This window comes from Leptinotarsa decemlineata, unplaced genomic scaffold (assembly GCF_025532065.1).
Source record: "Leptinotarsa decemlineata unplaced genomic scaffold, Ldec_3_MD MMD2_tig00000157_RagTag_RagTag, whole genome shotgun sequence".
NCBI classification, from domain to species: Eukaryota; Metazoa; Arthropoda; class Insecta; order Coleoptera; family Chrysomelidae; genus Leptinotarsa; species Leptinotarsa decemlineata.
In genome coordinates this window covers 919,747-939,663 of record NW_027412543.1, presented here as the reverse complement: position 1 = coordinate 939,663, position 19,917 = coordinate 919,747, and the positions used below count along the sequence as shown (strand labels likewise).

Genomic DNA, 19,917 nt, shown 5'->3' with positions numbered 1-19,917 from the left:
ATAAACTAAGGGTCAGTTCAAGGCTGTTGAACGTCAAAACAAATATTTGTCAAAAAACGAAAAATTGTATGCATTCTTGAGCGATCCTTGTTTGGAGATCTCCCATCGAACCTATATCTGCCCGTCCACTAACATCAGATATCTGACAGAAGAAAATCCATGCGAAATCCAGTTACTCAATGTCCAGGACACCTCCACTTATAAGGAGACAATCATACATTTGTCGAAACCAGCCATCAGACAACTAGACAACTCAAACGAATGGGTTGTCCTCTTACCGGCTCAACAAACTACCAAACTCAAGTGCCAGAACCAGAACGAAATCGAAAACCTACTACCTGGAAGTTATCTTTTCGCAACCAAATCTTAACCAACGATCACCAAGTTACCAATAGTGAACCAATCATCTTACCAGACTTGGACGAAGGGAAGGCAGAGCCACCCAAAGCAATAGGGATTCAACTTGATGACCTGAACCTGTACGAACTTCATTCAATAAAAATAGTAATAATAGAAAACGAACGGATTGTATCCTTCGAAGACGTAGCACATATTACAAGTTTTTAGACGATGTTCATCTACCTGGTCCTAGTATAAGTTTGTTTGTACCTAGTGCAGAGGGTGCAAAACCAAGGGATCATCCGAATCAAATCAAGACATCGAGATGTCTAGGGTTCAACTTGCCTAGAATGAGAAAATGGGAGGATGTCCTTAATTGCGTGGATACACAAATAGCTTATGATAATTTCATAAATAAATTTCACTGAGAATCATCCACATATGAACATAATACTCGTAAAAACAAAAACCACAAAATAAAACCTTGGATAACTACTGAACTCATCACATCCACTTGAAAAAAAGTTAATTCGCAGTTACTCTGAGGAGTTGAAAAAATGAATATAAAACGCACAGAAATAACGTGAACAAAATTATCAATCAAACAAAAAATAAATTTCACAGGAAAAATTCAATTCAACTGAAGATAATTGTAAAAAAACATGACAACTCATCAATGAAATAACGAACAGCGATAAAACTATGTTTTCGATTGAAAATATAACAATGAAAACCCTGCAAGGAATTGTAATGAATGTGAATGATGAATTAAATTATTTCAATGATTATATTGTTCACATAGTTGTTGAAATGTCAGAAAAAAATATGAAAGTTGAAACCTTACCTGATTGTTATTTTTTGAAGGATACATCTGTGAAATGCTCTTTGTTCCTCAAACCAGTATCCAAGTTATATCAAAACTTAAAAATAACTGTATCCCAGGTCCTAATATTATATCCACGATTCTCATAAAAAATATGCACAGGCATCTAATAATACCACTGGTTCATATAATTATATTTACTTAATTTTACTTTATTTAATTGACCTTACTTTCAAGCACTGTGAACTTCCTTAACTGTGAAAAAAATCATTCGTGTACACCTATATACAAGGTAGGTAAAGAAAATATTGTTGACAACTATAGACGGTAATGAATAATTTTGCAAACATTTTTGAGAAAACACTCAAGAAAAGATTAACGGTTTTCTTAAAAAAATATCAAGTTTGGCTTCAAAAAGAACTCCAATAGCCAAAGTGTAGTTCTTGACTCTGTTGAGGAAGCTGTGAAAACCTTGGAGATATCAGTGAAGTGTTCAACACTCTTTCTTGATCTTGACAAGGCTTTTGACACAGTATCACACGACAAGCTCTTGGAGAAATTGCATCACTATAGTATAAGAGGACTAATGCTTTTTTTTCTGATTCAAGACTACTGGACTTGTAGGATGCAAAAAGTCAAACCAAATCATGCCAGAGAAGTGGCAGAAAAGTGAAAATTGAGATTTTTTAAGGGACGGTGATAGCTCCAGTTCTGTTCCTGATTTACATAAATAGCATTAGTTGCCGATGACACAGCTATAGTTGTAATTGAGAATTCTAGGGACAATGTGTACACAGATTCTGAAGAGATATTGCAGAATATCCAAGTATGGCTGAACTGCAACTTGTTGAGACTGAACATCCATAAGACTGAATTTATAACATTTTCAATACTAAAAAGCGAGCAGCCTAATAAAGTTATACATGAAGTTGAGTGTGAAACAGAAATATTATGCTCTTGCCCTTTAATAGAACACAAGAAATAAACTACTTGGGGGGTCATTGTAGATAAACAGGTAAGATGAGATGCCCATACTAATTATGTAACAAAACGTCTGGGGAAGTTTTTCAGACTGTTTTATGCTTTGAGGGACATTCAAGACATTCGTCTCTTACTCTCTTTGTGAATCAATAATGTCTTATTATATCAAAGTGAAAAAATCTTTGAGATAACATCTTTACAAAGCTCCGCAATTGCCTTCCTACAGATATTGAAAACATTCGAAATGTCAATGTTTTCAAACCCGAGTTCAAAGAATATTGTTTTGAAACGTGTTACTCTGTCAAAGAGTAATTTGAATGTCACCAAATATAAACAATATGAAACTCTTATAAAAGCATAATGTATACAATATATTCGTATATTTCATCAATTTCATTTTATATGCGCTTCAATTATAAATTTTCATTTCTATTTATCATTCTTGATGATTTTATATTTTCTACATTAGTGTATAAAATCAATTCGTGTATGTATTTTTGTATTGCCTATATCATTGTTTGCGATCGACATAAAAGAATAAAGTTATTTCAATTATTCTCATTATCATCCAGGTGATAGGTACCTAAGCATAAAAATAAACGGTAAAGCAGACATTGTTTATTTATTTCTTCAAACTTTACAAAGATTTTTGGCCAATTCTAAATAGTCATCTGCCAATTGTGAAAGTTTCGAATCACAAATGCTCTTGATGGGATCTGTCAAACATTTGTGGATTGGTACAAACTCCCTGAAAACATATTCATAGATATAGAAATATTATTGACTTGTGAGCAATTTCAACTTCTTAGTTTTTTGAGAATGCGGTTATTTTCTCAAGTCAGAGAGTTTTTGTAAGAATAACAATAATTCTGTATTGGGGCTAATGAACATTTGTGATTATATTAGTTTGAAAAACTATTTTAAAATCGGTTTTTGCATTAAATAGCTGTCGCACCCCTACGAACGACAACCCTCAGAAGTCGAAACTTGTGCGAGCTGAGGATTAACGAAGTCTCACCGTCTCACCTTTTAACGTGTGATTCCTAACACGGGTTGAACGATAGCGAGTGAAAATCAATCGTTCAGCTTGGGGCTTGAATCACCGACCAGCACGGCCGTCGATTTGAGTGAGTGTAGAAAACAACCACGTCGAAACGTATAGCAGTATAAACAAAAGTTGACAATTTTTGGAAGATTCAAAACTAAACAACTTTTTCCAATACCATTTTCCTATATTTGTATTATAGGGGTAATTTACTCTTGCATCAATCGACAAATTCTTTATAGTAGTATAGCTAACGTGGTTCTAGATACAATGGTAACCATGCCATCGAGCTGTCCATCGAGAGCGTAAGGGGTGCGGTTGTGTGGGGTGAAGAAGCATGTCAAAAAGGCCTTGTTGTCGAAGAACAATGGTGTGCCAAAGAGTTCTTGAGCAACCCTTGTGTAGATCGTCAATGACCAGAGGGTTGTGATGGTCAATGACCAGAGGGTGTTGTAAGAAGAGGCCTCGACAGGTGTAGGTTAGCCGTGTCGTAGAGCCGTTTTGGCTCAGTGGATGGTCTTCGGGCAACCCTCTTCAACCCTCTTCGACCCTCTTCGGGCAACCCTTTTCGGGCAACCCCGAGGCACCCTCATCAGGCGACCCCTTTTCGTAAAAGCAGGCGTACGCCAATGTGTTCGTTTCGTAAAAGCAGGCGTACGCCAATGTGTTCGATGAGTCGCCAGTTGACCTTGAGACAACTTTGTATCAGTTAATTAGGATATCGTTGCATTGGAATACTTGTTTGCCTGATAATAAACCAGATTAGCTGACCTTAAGGTCATATGTATGATTAAATATGGATATTTTTGTAAATGAATTGGAAAATACGTAATTCCTCATGAATACAAGGTTTCATTCGATTTATAATAACAAGTAGAGTGTAATAATAAAAATAACATTGCTACGTTTTTTATGTTTTATTTTTATGTAATAAAAATTTTTATAAATGATTCAATATATGATCTACAAACTGGACAATTATCACATCTGATAGAACAATCAATGCAGCATGCTATATGTTTACATGGTACAAATAATATATTCATTTCTTTTTCTAAACATATCTTACAAATATTACTTGAATTTGTGGGAACGTTGTCTTTGGGTGGTTTTTCTTGAGTTTCTTTTCCAGAGAGCAATGTATTTCCATCAAAAAATATACAATCTGGTTGCCATCTGAAGTGATCCATCAGCGGATCGTCTCCCATTTTCCATTCAAATCCTTCAATGTGACATTTTGGACACGCAACAATATCACCTTTACCAGTATAAATGAAACCAGCATCAGCAAGTTTATCTTTTGGAAATTCATGTGTCCAATTATGAAAAGTTTCGATTCTACTTTCAAAAGTTTCGAAATTTCTTTCGTGTATCAAATGCATACGTGCTTCGACTTCCATTCTCTCTAATGAATTCTGTTGAATTCTCATGCAATTATGTTAGCTTCTCGCAGTTCTTCAATAATGGAATTTATTTCATTTTGATGACCTGAATGACCTGCCTGCCTTGAGGATAGTAGTAAACGTAATCTGTCGCAGAGTTCGTTTGGATCATCCCATCTAATATAATCTATTTTATTGTTATTTGCTTCCATAAACATACCTTCTCCCGATATACCAGTTATTGGAGCTATTATATTTTTATATTTTTGCAATTTACTACCGTCAATTTGTTTATTTGGTTGATAATGCCGCCGGTGAGCATTCGTTTTCAAAACAATTTGTTTATAATTTTGTTGATCTTGTTCGGTGAAATTTTCAGGATATTTTTTGAAAAGTAATTCATATAGACCGGGTGTACCCTTATATCTTCTATTTTTAACGATTACATCTGGACCATCAATGTGCAGTCTTGAATCTCCGATTGATAGTTTTTCAGTATTTTCATCAAGTCGTACACCATATTTGTGATCGAATTCTTTTTTGTCTACATCATGGTGCATCTCATTGATATACTTTCTTGGAAGAGGATCATATTGATTTAAATAATCAATATATGAAGTTTGTGTAATATCTTTCAGACGATTAACTCCAGATGAATGACTTTCTTCTTCTTCATCTTCAGACTGAATATTTTCTACAATAGATTGCTTGATTTCACTTGGTTCATCATCATCATCAGAATGTGAAACATTTTCTATTTTTGGTTCTGAATTTGATAGTAGTTTCATTGATAATCGACGAGGAATCTTGGGAAACATCTTTTCATTTTTTGGAGTTTGCAATAAGTATTGCTGTATTGGAGACGTTTTATATGTTTCAGATGATGTTTCTTGTTGTTCACCTAATTTAGGAATTTTGTCTTGTAATTTATTCTCTATATTTTTCAGGTGTTTTGTAATTGGATTGAACATACTTTCATGTAGTAATTCACCATGTTTCAAAAATTCCAATTTATTTTTAACAATTTTCCGTTTATTAATGAGCCTTTTTTTCAGTTCTATGTCTTCACTTTTCATTGTCAAACTGGTCTCTATCAGGTTTTGAATAGATCAGGTATTTGAATAGAATGAACCGACACTTGATCTGCTTCTATCAGGTCTGTTGAACTGGTTTTGATCCGGTTTGAACCGGTTATGAACAGGTTTTATCAGGTTTGAACTGGTTTACAACAGGTCTGAACTGGTATTAATCTGATAATGTGGTTTGTTTCCATTTTTATTCTTGAATGTGTATGAAGTGATCGAGTCCTTGCGGTAACGACCCCTATTGAGACAACAATCTTTAAAAATAGTAATAAATCCATAAGGTTCTCTCCAACATAAAGAACAAATCACCTTGAAGGTATCAAAGGTCATGTCAGTTCCTACATGATCGGTATAGATGTGTCGCAAGTTTAGATCATCTTGTTTGAAAGCGATTAAACAATTGGCATTGTCTCGAATTAAGTGTTTGGGTATTTTTGCATAACTTTGATTCAAATAAAATGGATCGACAGCAGCATGTCTCGCCATACTGAAGTATTCTCTTATAACTTCCTGATTATCACAAGCAACATCATCAAAAATAAAAATCGAATTGGGATTAGCTTCAGACGGATGCATTATATTTTCACTGGCACTGAATGCGTAATATCCGATTCCTTTTATTGGTTTAAGCAGGTGCTCCAAGTACCTATATTTAGGTTGATTAAGTGATTTAGAATACACATATATATTTTCAAATTTCAATCCATTTTCATGCTCCAACATATTCACCATTAAATTTGTTTTACCGCAGTTTGAAGGTCCAACAATTATACACCTTATTGTAGAGGGGAATAGCATACCATGCTTTTTGAAAGTTTCCTCTGTTTCAAATATATTATTCTCGATTGGTAGAGCAATTTTTTGCGGAATTACTTTAATACCTTGCATATCTATTTCCAATAAAATACTTGAGGTAACTGAATTTTAATCAGTCAACTTTCAAACTTATACGCGAAAAGATCTAATATGCAACGTTACGGTGATGGGTTGGTGAATAGCGCTATCAATAATTTACCGGTTGAATTGCATATACCCGGATATAAATATTGCGGACCAGGTACAAAATTACAAAAACGTCTGGCTCGTGGTGAAAAAGGTATAAATGGTTTAGATGAAGCATGTAAAAATCATGATATAAGTTATTCACAAACCAAAGATTTGAATCGTAGACATGAAGCTGATAGAATTCTAGCTGAGAAGGCTATGACGCGATTCAAAGCGAAATATAGTTCATTAGGAGAAAAAATGGCTGCCCTAGCAGTCGCAGGTACCATGAAGGCAAAAGTCAAATTAGGTATGGGCTTACAACGTCGTAATCGTACACCTTTAACTGCTAATATCAAGAGAAAATGTATTCAATTATTGAGTGGAATGAATAAACGACTAACAGATGTAACGAAGAATATTGAAGAGTGTTTAAAACTTCTCAACAGTATCAATGGAAATAAAATTATTCGAGTTGATAAGAAAAAATCTAAGACTAAACGTCTGCCGCCGCCGCTGCCGCCGCCACCGAGACGAAAACGACTTATTATCGATAACAAAGAAGAAAATGAACCTATGGATATTGATATAATAGAAGACTTGAAGCGTGCTACTAAAAGAAAATTCCTCAACGATATACCTGTTATCCCAGATAAAAAAATGAGAATAATCAACTCAAGAGAAAATAAACCCAAATTATCTGCGAAAAGAAAAAATTTAGAGCAACAAATCGAGTCAGATATTCAGAAAAATGGTTCAATTGAAGGAATAAATGAACAAATGTCTCAGCAGCAGCAGCAGCAGAATCCTAAAAAACGAAATTTGGAGGAAGAGTTTGAAAATGTTGATAATAAGAAAATGAAAATATCCATATAAATATTTACTGTAATAGGGTGAATCTGTCAGTGTATCGAGTAATTCATAACGAGATGGTTGTCAAAAAATGTAAAAGAAAACAATCTAAAAATAAGAGGAAAAATATCTCTAGGAAGAAAAAAATTGTGAAGAAATGTAGGAATAAAAAGGGGATGTGTTTCATGACAGCGACACGAAAAATAAAAAAACAAATCATCAGTAAAAAACCAAAGACTTTAGGAGAAGCTGTGACGGTAGCTTTGAAATCTGCAAAAAAATTGAATATTAGACCAACACGTGTTGTGAAAATACCCAAAACAGGTGGAATACTTCCTTTGATTCCAATTTTTGTTGGGTTGAGTGCACTCGGTGCCCTAACAGGGGGAGCAGCTGGAATTGCCAAAGCTGTAACTGATGCTAAATCTGCAAAAAATCAGTTAGAAGAAGCTCAACGTCATAATAAAACTATGGAATATATTGCATTGGGGAAAGGATTTTATTTAAGACCTTACAAAACTGGTTTGGGGTTGTTTTTGAATCGTACCACCGTTTGAGAGGGAGAGGTGAAACATGAAAAAAATTCCTCATAATCGTCCGTTATCCAATATCGACTTGATAAAGTATGCAAAGGATTTAAAAATTCCATTCTTCAGATCTGTCTATATGAGAGATAATTTACCGAAAAAAATCCGAAAAAAAGAAAGAGGAATAATAAATCTCGATAAACAATCTGGACCTGGGACTCATTGGACTGCCTACCGCAAAAATGGTTCTCATATAATTTATTTTGATAGTTATGGTAATCTGAGGCCACCTCTGGAAGCTTTAATATACTTCAATTCAGATGGACCTTGTCTCATTAATTATAATCATACTGTATATCAATCATATAATTCTGTTAATTGCGGACAACTATGTTTGAAATTTCTTTCTCAATAAACATGTATGCAATCAATGTTTTCTCTTCATTCTACAGATAACCTTTAACATGTGTTCATATACGTTCACCTTATCAGGCCGAGATTCGATTCTCTCGTCTAAAATTAATCCTCCTATCATACTGGACGATACAAAAAATTATGTTTTAGGATTGATTGACTTTGTAACATTCAATACAATACCGAATGTGGATGAGACTAATAATATTTTTTATATTGGGTCTACAAAAATCAAGATTCCTCCTGGTTCATATGAAATATCTGATATAGAGAGTGAAATTATGAGGCAATTGAATGAAGTGAAATCGAAAGAAAGTACGAAACAAGAACTCAAGGCGAAAACTTCAAATATCATAACTAAAGAAGAGGAAAATTCTGAGAGTAGTATCGATCTGAAATTGTATGCAAACCGAAATACTTTGAGATATGAAATCATGTCCAATAAACCAATTCATTTTGAAAAACCTAACTCATTGGCACCTCTATTGGGATTCGAGAAAAAGAAATTACAACCGAATAGAAAACATATATCGGTTTTTCCAATCAATATCTCCAAAGTGAATTCGATTTGTGTTGAATGCAATTTAATAACGAATTCATTCAATAATGACAGTGCCGTACATTTGTTACATATGTTCTACCCCACCGTACCAAGTGGATTTCGAATTATTGAAAAAGTTGCAAATGTTATCTATTTACCAATCAACACCAGACATATCGATGAGGTTTTCCTTAAAATAAATGATCAAGAGGGTAATTTAGTCAATTTCCAACAGGAAACGATAACAGTAAGACTTCATCTCAAAGAGCAGCTCTGATGGTATTCTTATATAATATTACAACTTTTCCAACAACATCAACAACAACAGCACATAGTATAATTGATAAAGATCCTGGAAAATGTGTCACTATAGGAAGTGCTGTTAAACGGTTAACATCAGAAAATCGACAGTTTCTTCTTTCACTTGGTTTTCGAGTACTTTAAGTGACAAAGTGTCAAAACGGCTACTTTTTACGAGTTTTGGTGTAACCTCAAAGTCAACATCAGTTCAAGATTCAGACAAATTTTATTATTTTTCAAGTGTTCTTGCGGTGGCAGAAGCAGCAGCAGCAGCAGAAGTAGCAGAAAAACAAAAATACTAGATAGTGGAAAAAGGAGGAAAAAAACGCAAAAATGAGCTTTAATATATTGAATATTGGTGAACATGTATTGATGGATGATTCTATAACTAATTACGAGATGCATAGTCATCCACCTTATGCAAATACGACATTCAATAATTCTGATGAAATTAGAATTCCTATTCAAACTCAAGATATTTATACATTACCATCCCAAAGTTACCTTTATATCGAAGGACGATTAACCGATGCTGAAAATAAACCTAGTATAACATTAAATTTTGTGAATAATGGTATGGCATTTCTGTTCGATGAGATAAGATATGAGATAGGAGGCACAGTAGTGGACAGGGTGAGGAATCCAGGTATAACATCATCTATTAAAGGATACATCTCCTATACAAGTAGTGAATGTGATAGATATAATAATGCCTGTTGGAATCATTTGGAATATCCAAAAGTATCCGATTCGAATGGATACTTCAACGTCTACATACCCCTGAAACACCTTTTGGGTTTCTGTGAAGATTTCAAGAAAATAATCGTAAACATTCGCCAAGAATTGGTACTCATTAGAACAAGTAGTGACGTAAATTCTGTAATATCAACAAAGGATAATGAAAAACCCAAAGTTAATTTAACTAAAATTCTGTGGAGAATTCCTCATGTTCAAGTTTCCGATACAGAAAAATTGCGATTACTCAAGTACATTGAAAAAGGACGTGACTTAGAAATTGCATTCAGGAGCTGGGAACTACACGAATATCCACTTTTACAACAAACAATGACTCATTCTTGGAATGTGAAAGCATCTAATCAATTGGAAAAACCTCGATTCATCATTGTAGCTTTTCAGACTCAGAGGAAAAATCAGATCAAGAAAAATATTAGTCATTTCGATCATTGTAATATTACCAACATCAAACTTCACCTCAACTCAGATGTATACCCTTACGATAATATGAATTTGAACTTCAAGAAAAACCAGTTTGCATTACTTTACGAGCTCTTCGCTCAATTTCAAGAATCCTACTATTATAAAACTTCTGGAGAGCCCTGTCTTACATTGACTAAGTTTCACGATATCGCACCTCTATTTGTTATTGATTGCAGTAGACAAAATGATAGTTTAAAGGTAGGAGTGCAAGATATAAGACTCGACTTCGAAGCCAGTGAAAATATTCCTGCAAATACGTCAGCATTTTGTTTGATTTTACACGATCGTTTACTCAGATACAATCCACTAACGAATTCTGTGAAACAATTCTAGAGTGAGTTTTATGATGAGTAGTAATAATAGAATAACTTTCAATGAAAAGAAAAATGAAGTTCATTACATATTTGCTTGGAGTTTCGCCTATAGAAATGCAAGAAAAACTTATTGGGAATTTTTTGCCATTGATCGAACACGCTTTCAGCGACGTATTCGGAGCAGTTCAGCTTTTATAGATCCAATTTTAGAACATTCACATAGACAAAAAATTTTTGACCAAAGATTTCGCGAGAAGAGCTTGGAGAATTTTAATCTTATTTGATAACAGAAAAGTATAAATATATTCATTGGATTTATAGGTACTTATAACGTTTCATCTCAAACATGAATACACAACAATATGATCAAATTGACATTGAACAGTATACCAAAAATTTGATTAGAGAACTTTGTCCTGATATGGAAGAGCATAAAGTGTCTTCCGAAGCAAACCGTTTGATTATCAAAGCTTCCAGAATTCTTGAGAAGAGGAGAGCACAACCACCAAATCAAATTCGAAACAAAAATCCAAAGGATCCAGGAATTAGAAAATGAGTACCATTGTTTTATGAAATATGTATGACAGATAGTGTATGTATTAATAAAATTTCATCAATTTTCTTGAGTTTTCTTCTGACCGTCATACCATGAACTTTCAAACTGATGTTAAAAGGGATATTATTGAAGAACTTCATAAACAAGCCCGAATCAATTTCAAAAGACGAAGAGTAATCATTAAGGGTTTCGATGATCTTTTTCAAGCTGATTTAGTTGAGATGATACCATATTCTAAAGTGAATAAAGGATATAAATATATTCTAACTGTGATAAACTGTTTTTCAAAGTTTGCTTGGGCACTACCTTTAAAAAATAAGACAGCTAATGCTGTGTCCAAAGCTATGGAAGAAGTTTTACGTAAACAATCACCACAAAATTTACAAACTGATTCAGGTAAAGAATTTTTCAACTCAGAATTTAAGAAATTGATGGAAAAATATAAAGTTAATCATTATAGTACGTTCAGTGAAAAGAAAGCATCAATAATTGAGAGATTCAATAGAACAATGAAGTCTTGGATGTATAAAGAATTCAATTTTCAGGGTAACTATAAGTGGCTTAATGTATTGAAGCATATTTTGGAAAAATATAACAATTCCACTCATAGAACCATTAAAATGAAACCTGCTGAAGTGAGTAAAAAAGATGAAAATAAATTACTTCACACAGCCTACAATCATATCAAACAAATTGACTTCAATAATAAATTCAAAGTAGGAGATCATGTACGCATATCTAAATTACGAGGAATTTTCGATAAAAAATATTTTCCAAACTGGTCAACAGAAATTTTCACGATAGCAAAAGTACAATTGACAAATCCTGTAACCTATTTACTGAGAGATGATAAAAAGCAAGATATTTCAGGAGGTTTTTACAAAGAGCAATTACAAAAAGTAAAACATCCTGATATATATCTCGTAGAAAAAGTACTTAAAAGAAAGAATGGAAAAGTTTTCGTTAAATGGTTAGGATTCGATGACAAACATAATAGTTGGATAGATAAGAGAAATATTGCGTAATCAGCATTCGTATTATAAATACTCTATGAATCAGTATATTACTTTATTTTTACGGTGTCATTGAGTGTGGTATCATGTTTATCATCGATGTGCAAGGTTTTCAATATGGTAAAGGAAATTTTTTATGTAAAGAAATTGCAATTTTGAATGTTGAAAATGGAGTATGGTACCATCGAATGATTAATTTACCAATAGGCATCAATCAATATATGCCTCATGTGAAAAAACATATGAACTGGTGTACAAATAATCTACATGGATTGTCATGGCAGCATGAGCAAAGTTCAACAACAACAACAGTAGCAACCATCAACTACGAACAAATTTCGGAGTTCATCAAGAATTGTGTTGGTTTTGATGCTGTTATAAGTGTGAAAGGTTGTGAAAAGAAAAAATGGTTAAGTCAACTCATTCAAAATGAAATTTCCGATTTGTATGAAGAAGGATGTCCTGCAATAGAAAATTTGAAAAGTTTTCTCAAGTCACACCATTGTATGAATCATTTAAATAACAGTTTGAATTGTGCACTAGAAAATGTTTTTTTATTGAAATATTGGTATTCTCACTGTAGAAATAAATTCTGAATTCTTGTTCTTATAATGAAATATTTACTTTTCACACATTCTCATTATACATGTGATTTTTACTACATTGCAGAAATAAAAAAATATTTTTCTCAATTTTGTTTATTTTATTATAATAAATAAATTTTACAAAAAATCTTGGGATTCTTGGAAATAAGTAGGGTGTTGAGAGTTTTCTCCTTCAAAATCTTCAATTATGACAGGAGATAGTGATCGTGTTGGAGGCGGTAGAATTTCTTTTGATGATGATGATGAATCCTTCAACTTTTTTGGTGGTGGAGGTGATGGAATAGCGTCCACGTCATCATCATCTTGTATATTGAAATTGAACCGTTTCACTGCTGTTTCCAGAAACCCCAATTCCTTTTCATTTTCAGCCATTGCCCGGGTTACTTTCACTGGCAAATTACCAAATTTCTTGGTTAAAGTAACCATCTTCGGACTGTATTTTAAATATACTAAAATACAGTCCTCAGATTTTTTTACAATCTGCTTCACACCATATCTATAACAATATGAAAAATTGTTCAAACACAAGTAATAATATCAGTTGAAAATGACTTACCTAAATAATTGTTTAAGCACCACCATTGCCATATTAACGGGCAACATTTTTGTATTTGTAATATTGATAATTAAAGTTGTTGGAATAGTCGACATTTTCGTTGTTGTATCTCGATTCACTCGTAACTAGAATGATTTTCCAAAGACACAGATCCGTCAATTTATACTGTGAAATTGTGCTGATAAAAATGAATAACATCGTAATTATGTTGTTTATGCAATGATAAACGAGTGAATTATCATGTATCAAGTACGTGATATAATTTTTCTATTAAGAAATATCAATACCGTTTTACCATAACAAACATGTAAAGTTCATGATTTGCGAGTGCATTATCATGTATCAATTACGTGATTTTCCATTAATTCATTGCGATAAACAGACGTTTAAAGTTCATGATTCACATAATTAAAAATGACCTCTAATTTATGGAAATAGCGCGCATTTGAAATAACAACTCATTAGCAAATAAGTGCTGCATAAATCTTATAAAGTAGGTTTGTAAATTGAACTGATTGCAATTTGACATCATTCGCAAGGTAAGTGAGAATAGATTAAAACTGTGTTGATTATCGTTCGTTATTCACTTTATCATTTTCACGCTACTAAACAACAATGAATACCTGTGCAGAAATACAAAAAGTTAGCGATAATATTGTGTTGAAAATTCAAAAAGTTGGTAAGTTGATTAAAAGTAAAGCTGAGTATTGCAAGTGGATTAAATTTTTGAACAAAAATATCTTACTTTTGAAAAAATATATCAAATTCAACGAATGTTCGAACAAAAAATATTTTTCCAAATTAGAATCGAATTTGGCTTTATTGAAATATTATAAACAAAAATTCAACTTTCATAAAAATGTTGATAAAAACAAAAAAAGAAATTTAATTTGGCAAGATTTAGAATCATGTTTCAATAGTCGTGTAAGGACTGGTGCAATCATTAATTTGAAAATTAAGGATCCTACGGAGTTCTTCGATAAAGCATACAGATCTTTTATATGTAAAGTTAGGAAAGAATTGAAAAAAACTTTATTGAAAGTTAACGTTATATTTTTAGCGAATTTCATGAAGCCTCAAACCGGTGAAACTGACATCAAACATTTTCAAACGAAAAACAGAATTCTCGATTCGAATACAGATTTGAAATTATTTTACGATGAGCATATCAAACATAATATTTTGACAAAACTTGAAGAATTTCAAGAAAAAGACAGCGGTTGGAGCCTTTATGAAATTTTACAATTGAAGGTGAACCTTAATAACTATACACCGATAAATGTAGGTATTTCCACATATATTGAAGTACCTAAATTCATTCAAAATAAAAAGGCTGTCCTTAACATTCAAAATAATGATCCGTACTGTTTTCTTTGGTCTATTGTGGCAGCTCTTCATCCATGTGCAACTAATGTCTGTAAAAAATCATCATATCCACATTTTTCTAATATATTGAAATATGAAGGGATTGAATTTCCACTTAAAATTAAAGATATAACAAAATTTGAGAAAATGAATAATATGTCAATAAACGTTTTCGGTATTGAAAAAAAGGAAATCGTTCCTATCCGTTTGAGTAATCTTGAATTTTTAACAACAATTAATTTATTAATACTTCAAACCGAACATGATTTCGATGATGTTGATTCATGTGATGAAGAGGAATTGATGGACTTAGATGAAAATGTGAATAATTTCAAAACTATTTATCATTTTGCTCTAATAAAAGACATGTCGCGGTTGTTGTGTGGACAAAGTGGTGACATAAATCACAAAAAGTTTTATTGTACCAAATGTCTCAACCATTTCTATTCACAGGAAGTATTGAACACCCATATATTTACCTGTGGAAAAATGAATAAAACCAAAATAACTCTACCATCTGAAAAAGAAAAATTTTTATCTTTCACAGACTTCAAAAATAAAGAACCCGTACTGTTTGTGATTTATTCAGACATTGAAAGCATTTTGGAAAAATATGAAGATGTGAAACCTAGTAAGAAAATTCGAAAATTTCAAAAACATATTCCATGTAGTGTAGCATTTTACTTATTGTGTACTTTCGACAATTCAAAATCAAAATTCGAATTATATACTGGTAAAGATTGTATCAGCTGGTTCGTCAAACGTTTACAACAGCTAGCTTTCGAATTAAATTCAGTATTTTCCAATGTGGTTCCAATGATTCCGCTATCACCTCAACAAAAACACGATTTCGATTCAGCCACTAACTGTCATATTTGTCTAAAACCATTTACAGAGGATCAGATCAAGGTTAAGGACCACTGTCATATATCTGGAAAATTTCGGGGTGCAGCCCATTCCACCCCTTGCAACATTAACTATCAGAATGATAATATGATACCTGTTGTTTTTCATAATTTATCTGGTTACGATAGCCATTTCATTATTAGAGCTTTAGCGAAAGAGATTTCTGGTGCTGTCAGATTGTTACCAGTAAATAAAGAAAAATATATATCATTTAGTAAACAAATTGACAATACAAGTATAACATACCGATTCCTAGACTCTTTTCGTTTCATGGCAAGTAGTCTAGATAAATTGAGTTCATATTTAAATCATTCAGAAAAGTTAATCACAAAAAGTTTCTGTAAAAATCAAGAGGAATTCAAACTTTTATCTAAGAAAGGTATATTTCCATATGATTATTTTGATAGTTGGGATAAAATGAACATTGACAAATTACCACCGATCGAATGCTTTTTCAATAAATTGAGAAAGTGTGGTGTAACAGAAGATGAGTATTCACACGCTGTTAAAGTATGGGATACTTTTGAAATTCAAAATTTACAACAATATATGGAGTTATATTTGAAAACAGATGTATTACTTTTGGCTGACGTTTTCGAAAACTTTCGAAAAGTATGTATGAAAACATACGATTTGGAATGTTTGAAATATTACACTGCACCAGGTCTAGCTTATGCAAGTTGTTTAAAAATTTCAAAGGTTACTTTGGAATTATTAGATGATGTAGATAAGCTAATGTTTATTGAAAGGGGTATAAGAGGAGGAATATCTCAATGTAGCAATAGATATGGTAAAGCTAATAATATTTACATGATCAACCCTCATCATATCTCATGTACTACGATGTTAATAACTTGTATGGTACAGCATTATCAGAATATTTACCTGTAGGTGATTTTGAATGGAAAAATAATACTGATTTCTATTCTGAAGATATATTTAATACACCTAATGATTCTGAATATGGTTACATATTAGAAGTTGACTTAGATTATCCTGTAGAACTTCAAAATGTTCATAAAGATCTTCCATTATGTCCTCAAAAAATGATTCCACCCATATCATCATCAAAAAATCCAAAATTGTTAACAACACTTTTCGATAAGAAAAATTATGTTATCCATTATAGAAATTTGAAACAGGCAGTCAGTTTAGGTCTCAAAATCAGCAGAGTTCATAAAATTTTGAAATTTAAACAAATACCATGGTTAAAAACTTATATTGATTTGAATACGATGTTAAGACAAAACAGTAAAAATGAATTTGAGAAAAATTTTTATAAGCTAATGAACAATAGTGTCTTTGGGAAAACAATAGAAAACTGTCGTAAATATAAAGATATTAAATTATGTACTAAGTGGGAGGGTAGATACGGAGCAAAAAGTTACATATCTAAACCGAATTTTCATAGTTTGACCATTTTTGATGATGATATGGTAATCATTGAGATGAAAAGAGTCAATATAAAACTGAATAAACCCATTTATGTGGGTTTCAGTGTTTTGGAAATTTCAAAAACTATTTTATATGACTTTCATTATAATTATATCAAACCTAAATTCAATGAAAATGCGAAATTGTTGTATACAGATACTGATTCATTGATTTACCACTTTTTCACCGATGACATTTATGCACATATCAAAGAGGACATATATAAATTTGATACATCAGACTATGCTGTAGATAACCAATTCGGAATTCCATTGGTAAATAAAAAAGTTTTAGGTTTGATGAAAGACGAAAACAATGGAAAAATTATGAAAGAGTTCATTGGTTTGAAGTCGAAAATGTATGCGATAAAAGTAGAACATGGAGAGAATGACGGGGAAAATTTGATAATTAAAAAAGATAAAGGTGTCACCAGAGCCTCTCTCAAAACAATAAATTTTCAAAATTACTACGATTGTCTATTCAGAAATGAACATTTTGAAGTAACGGAAAATCTGATTCGTAGTAAAAAACATGAGGTATATACAATAAATCAAAGAAAAGTTGCATTAACTCCTTTCGATGACAAACGAATTGTAAATTATTTATCAAGTGATACATTGCCTTGGGGTTTCAAAATTTAATCCACACTTGTAATATTCATTTGTACAATTAATTAACTCACAACTTATATTTTAACACAATGGAAAAAACGTTTCTATCTTGAGTTCTTTTTCCGATTGATTTGTGATTTTACAGAGCAATATGAACAAAGCAATCCAGGAAAATATTATTAGTAGCACTAATGGAAACGAAATCCCTCAAGTCAATGGTCCTTCAAAGTATCGGTGTAATGACAGGAGATGTTTGAGAGTTTATGAAAGTTTTTCATCAGCCTATAACTTTTGTCCACCCTGTCATCAACGTCGGGATTCTGGGTCCTATAGACAAAGAATAAGGAATGAGAGGGATTCAAGAAGTCAGTTGAGGAGACAACAACTGACAGCATAACCATCATAACCGCTTCAAAACTGTTCATTATTCATTCAACAACCACACATGAGGAATTTAATTTTTCGACCTCCAACACACTTTCTGTTTCAGTGAAAATCAAAAGATGGATTTTAGCGATTTATTCGAGGACACTTTATTGAAAGCATGTGAAGATATGGAAAAAACTCTACTACAACTCTGTAAAGAGAAAACAGAAGAAAATATAAACCTTAAAACGAAAGAATCCATAAAAAACGTATTATTTTGCAAACTGTGTAATACTCCAAAAGACAATAAGGAAGCATCAAAAAGAAGTACAAGACAGTATTGTAAAAATTGCAAAAAGAAAACCGTTTTTGAATTATAATCGCCGAAGCATCTGAGAATTGATAAACGTTATGCAGACAATCGTGGAGTCATTCGTAAGTAACCAATAGCATCATTCACATCATTATGCCTGTACCAGTGAAATATAAGTGTACTAAATGTGGAGGAGAAACAAATTATCCGAATATATTATGTTTAGAATGTATAGTTGAACAGATTTCACGTGACGTATATGGTATAAAACATCCCTAATACAACTGTTACGTCTAGTAGTAATCGAGTTGCTTTCAAAGAAACACACACAGCGATAAAAATATGTATTTGTTGTACATTATTCTTCTACTTTCACAAATTTGCAACATCCTAACTTCAAAAGTTATTTATATCAATACACCATACAAGTTGGAAAATGGTAGCTTTTTATTAATGGAAGTACATCCAGATACGATTATTTTGAATGAATATCCAGCTTTCTACTCTGAAAAATCAATACCGTTATGTAAGATAAACCAACAATATTCCTCAAACATTTTTGTAATTATTCTTTCATTTTTTCAGATTCTACAGTAACATGTAAGGACAAAGGAAAAAAGTATAGGTGCGGATACGTTATTGGATCACACGAAAACTTTCATCCCATTGTTCCATTCAAAAGCCGATTAATGTGCGGACATCATAGCATTGAACAATTCCATAAACCATCCATAACTTACAGAGGTTTCTGGTGGACAACTGTTGAAGATTTTTATGAATATGCAAATATTAATCTCAAAAAATATTTAGCTTTACCAGAAATTTGTTATGTATACTTATTGTCATCTAAAAAAGATGAATTTTTGAAAATAACTCATACATTGTGAATACCTACTAATTAATAAACGTTAATAAATTACGTATTTCCTTTTTCACAATATTCATGTTCAATCATACATATGACCCTTAAGGTCAACTAATCTGGTTTATTATCAGTGAAACACCAAATATTCCAACGAAATGCAACAAAGTATTCAAGTTTAATTATACATCTGACCTTAATGCCAGTTAATCTGGTTTTCTATCAGTAAAATAACAAATATTTCAACAAAATGCAACGAAAATATCCTAATTAAGTGCAACAAAGTATTCATGTTTACTTATACATATGACCTTAAGGTCAGCTAATCTGGTTTATTATCAGGCAAACAAGTATTCCAATGCAACGATATCCTAATTAACTGATACAAAGTTGTCTCAAGGTCAACTGGCGACTCATCGAACACATTGGCGTACGCCTGCTTTTACGAAACGAACACATTGGCGTACGCCTGCTTTTACGAAAAGGGGTCGCCTGATGAGGGTGCCTCGGGGTTGCCCGAAAAGG

General features: G+C 32.4%; 1 protein-coding gene and 1 long non-coding RNA gene across 3 annotated transcripts in view; one reads left to right on the top strand and one right to left on the bottom strand.

Moving 5' to 3' along the window:
• Nucleotides 1–2,746: 2,746 nt before the first annotated feature.
• The window catches only part of LOC111514230 (uncharacterized), a 36,804-nt gene continuing 19,633 nt past the window's right edge, over nucleotides 2,747–19,917 (bottom strand). The window contains exon 5 of the mRNA XM_023170471.2: nucleotides 2,747–2,891. Within this exon, the coding sequence (XP_023026239.2) occupies nucleotides 2,774–2,891 (118 nt within the window). The 3' untranslated portion in view covers nucleotides 2,747–2,773. The remainder of the gene's footprint in view (nucleotides 2,892–19,917) is intronic.
• Nucleotides 16,624–19,453, top strand: LOC141481313 (uncharacterized). Of its 2 annotated transcripts, none has more exons than XR_012464884.1 (2): nucleotides 16,624–18,652; nucleotides 19,116–19,453. It is a non-coding gene; the product is annotated as an uncharacterized lncRNA (long non-coding RNA). The 2 variants fall into 2 exon arrangements; XR_012464885.1 differs by having other exon boundaries at nucleotides 16,624–19,056.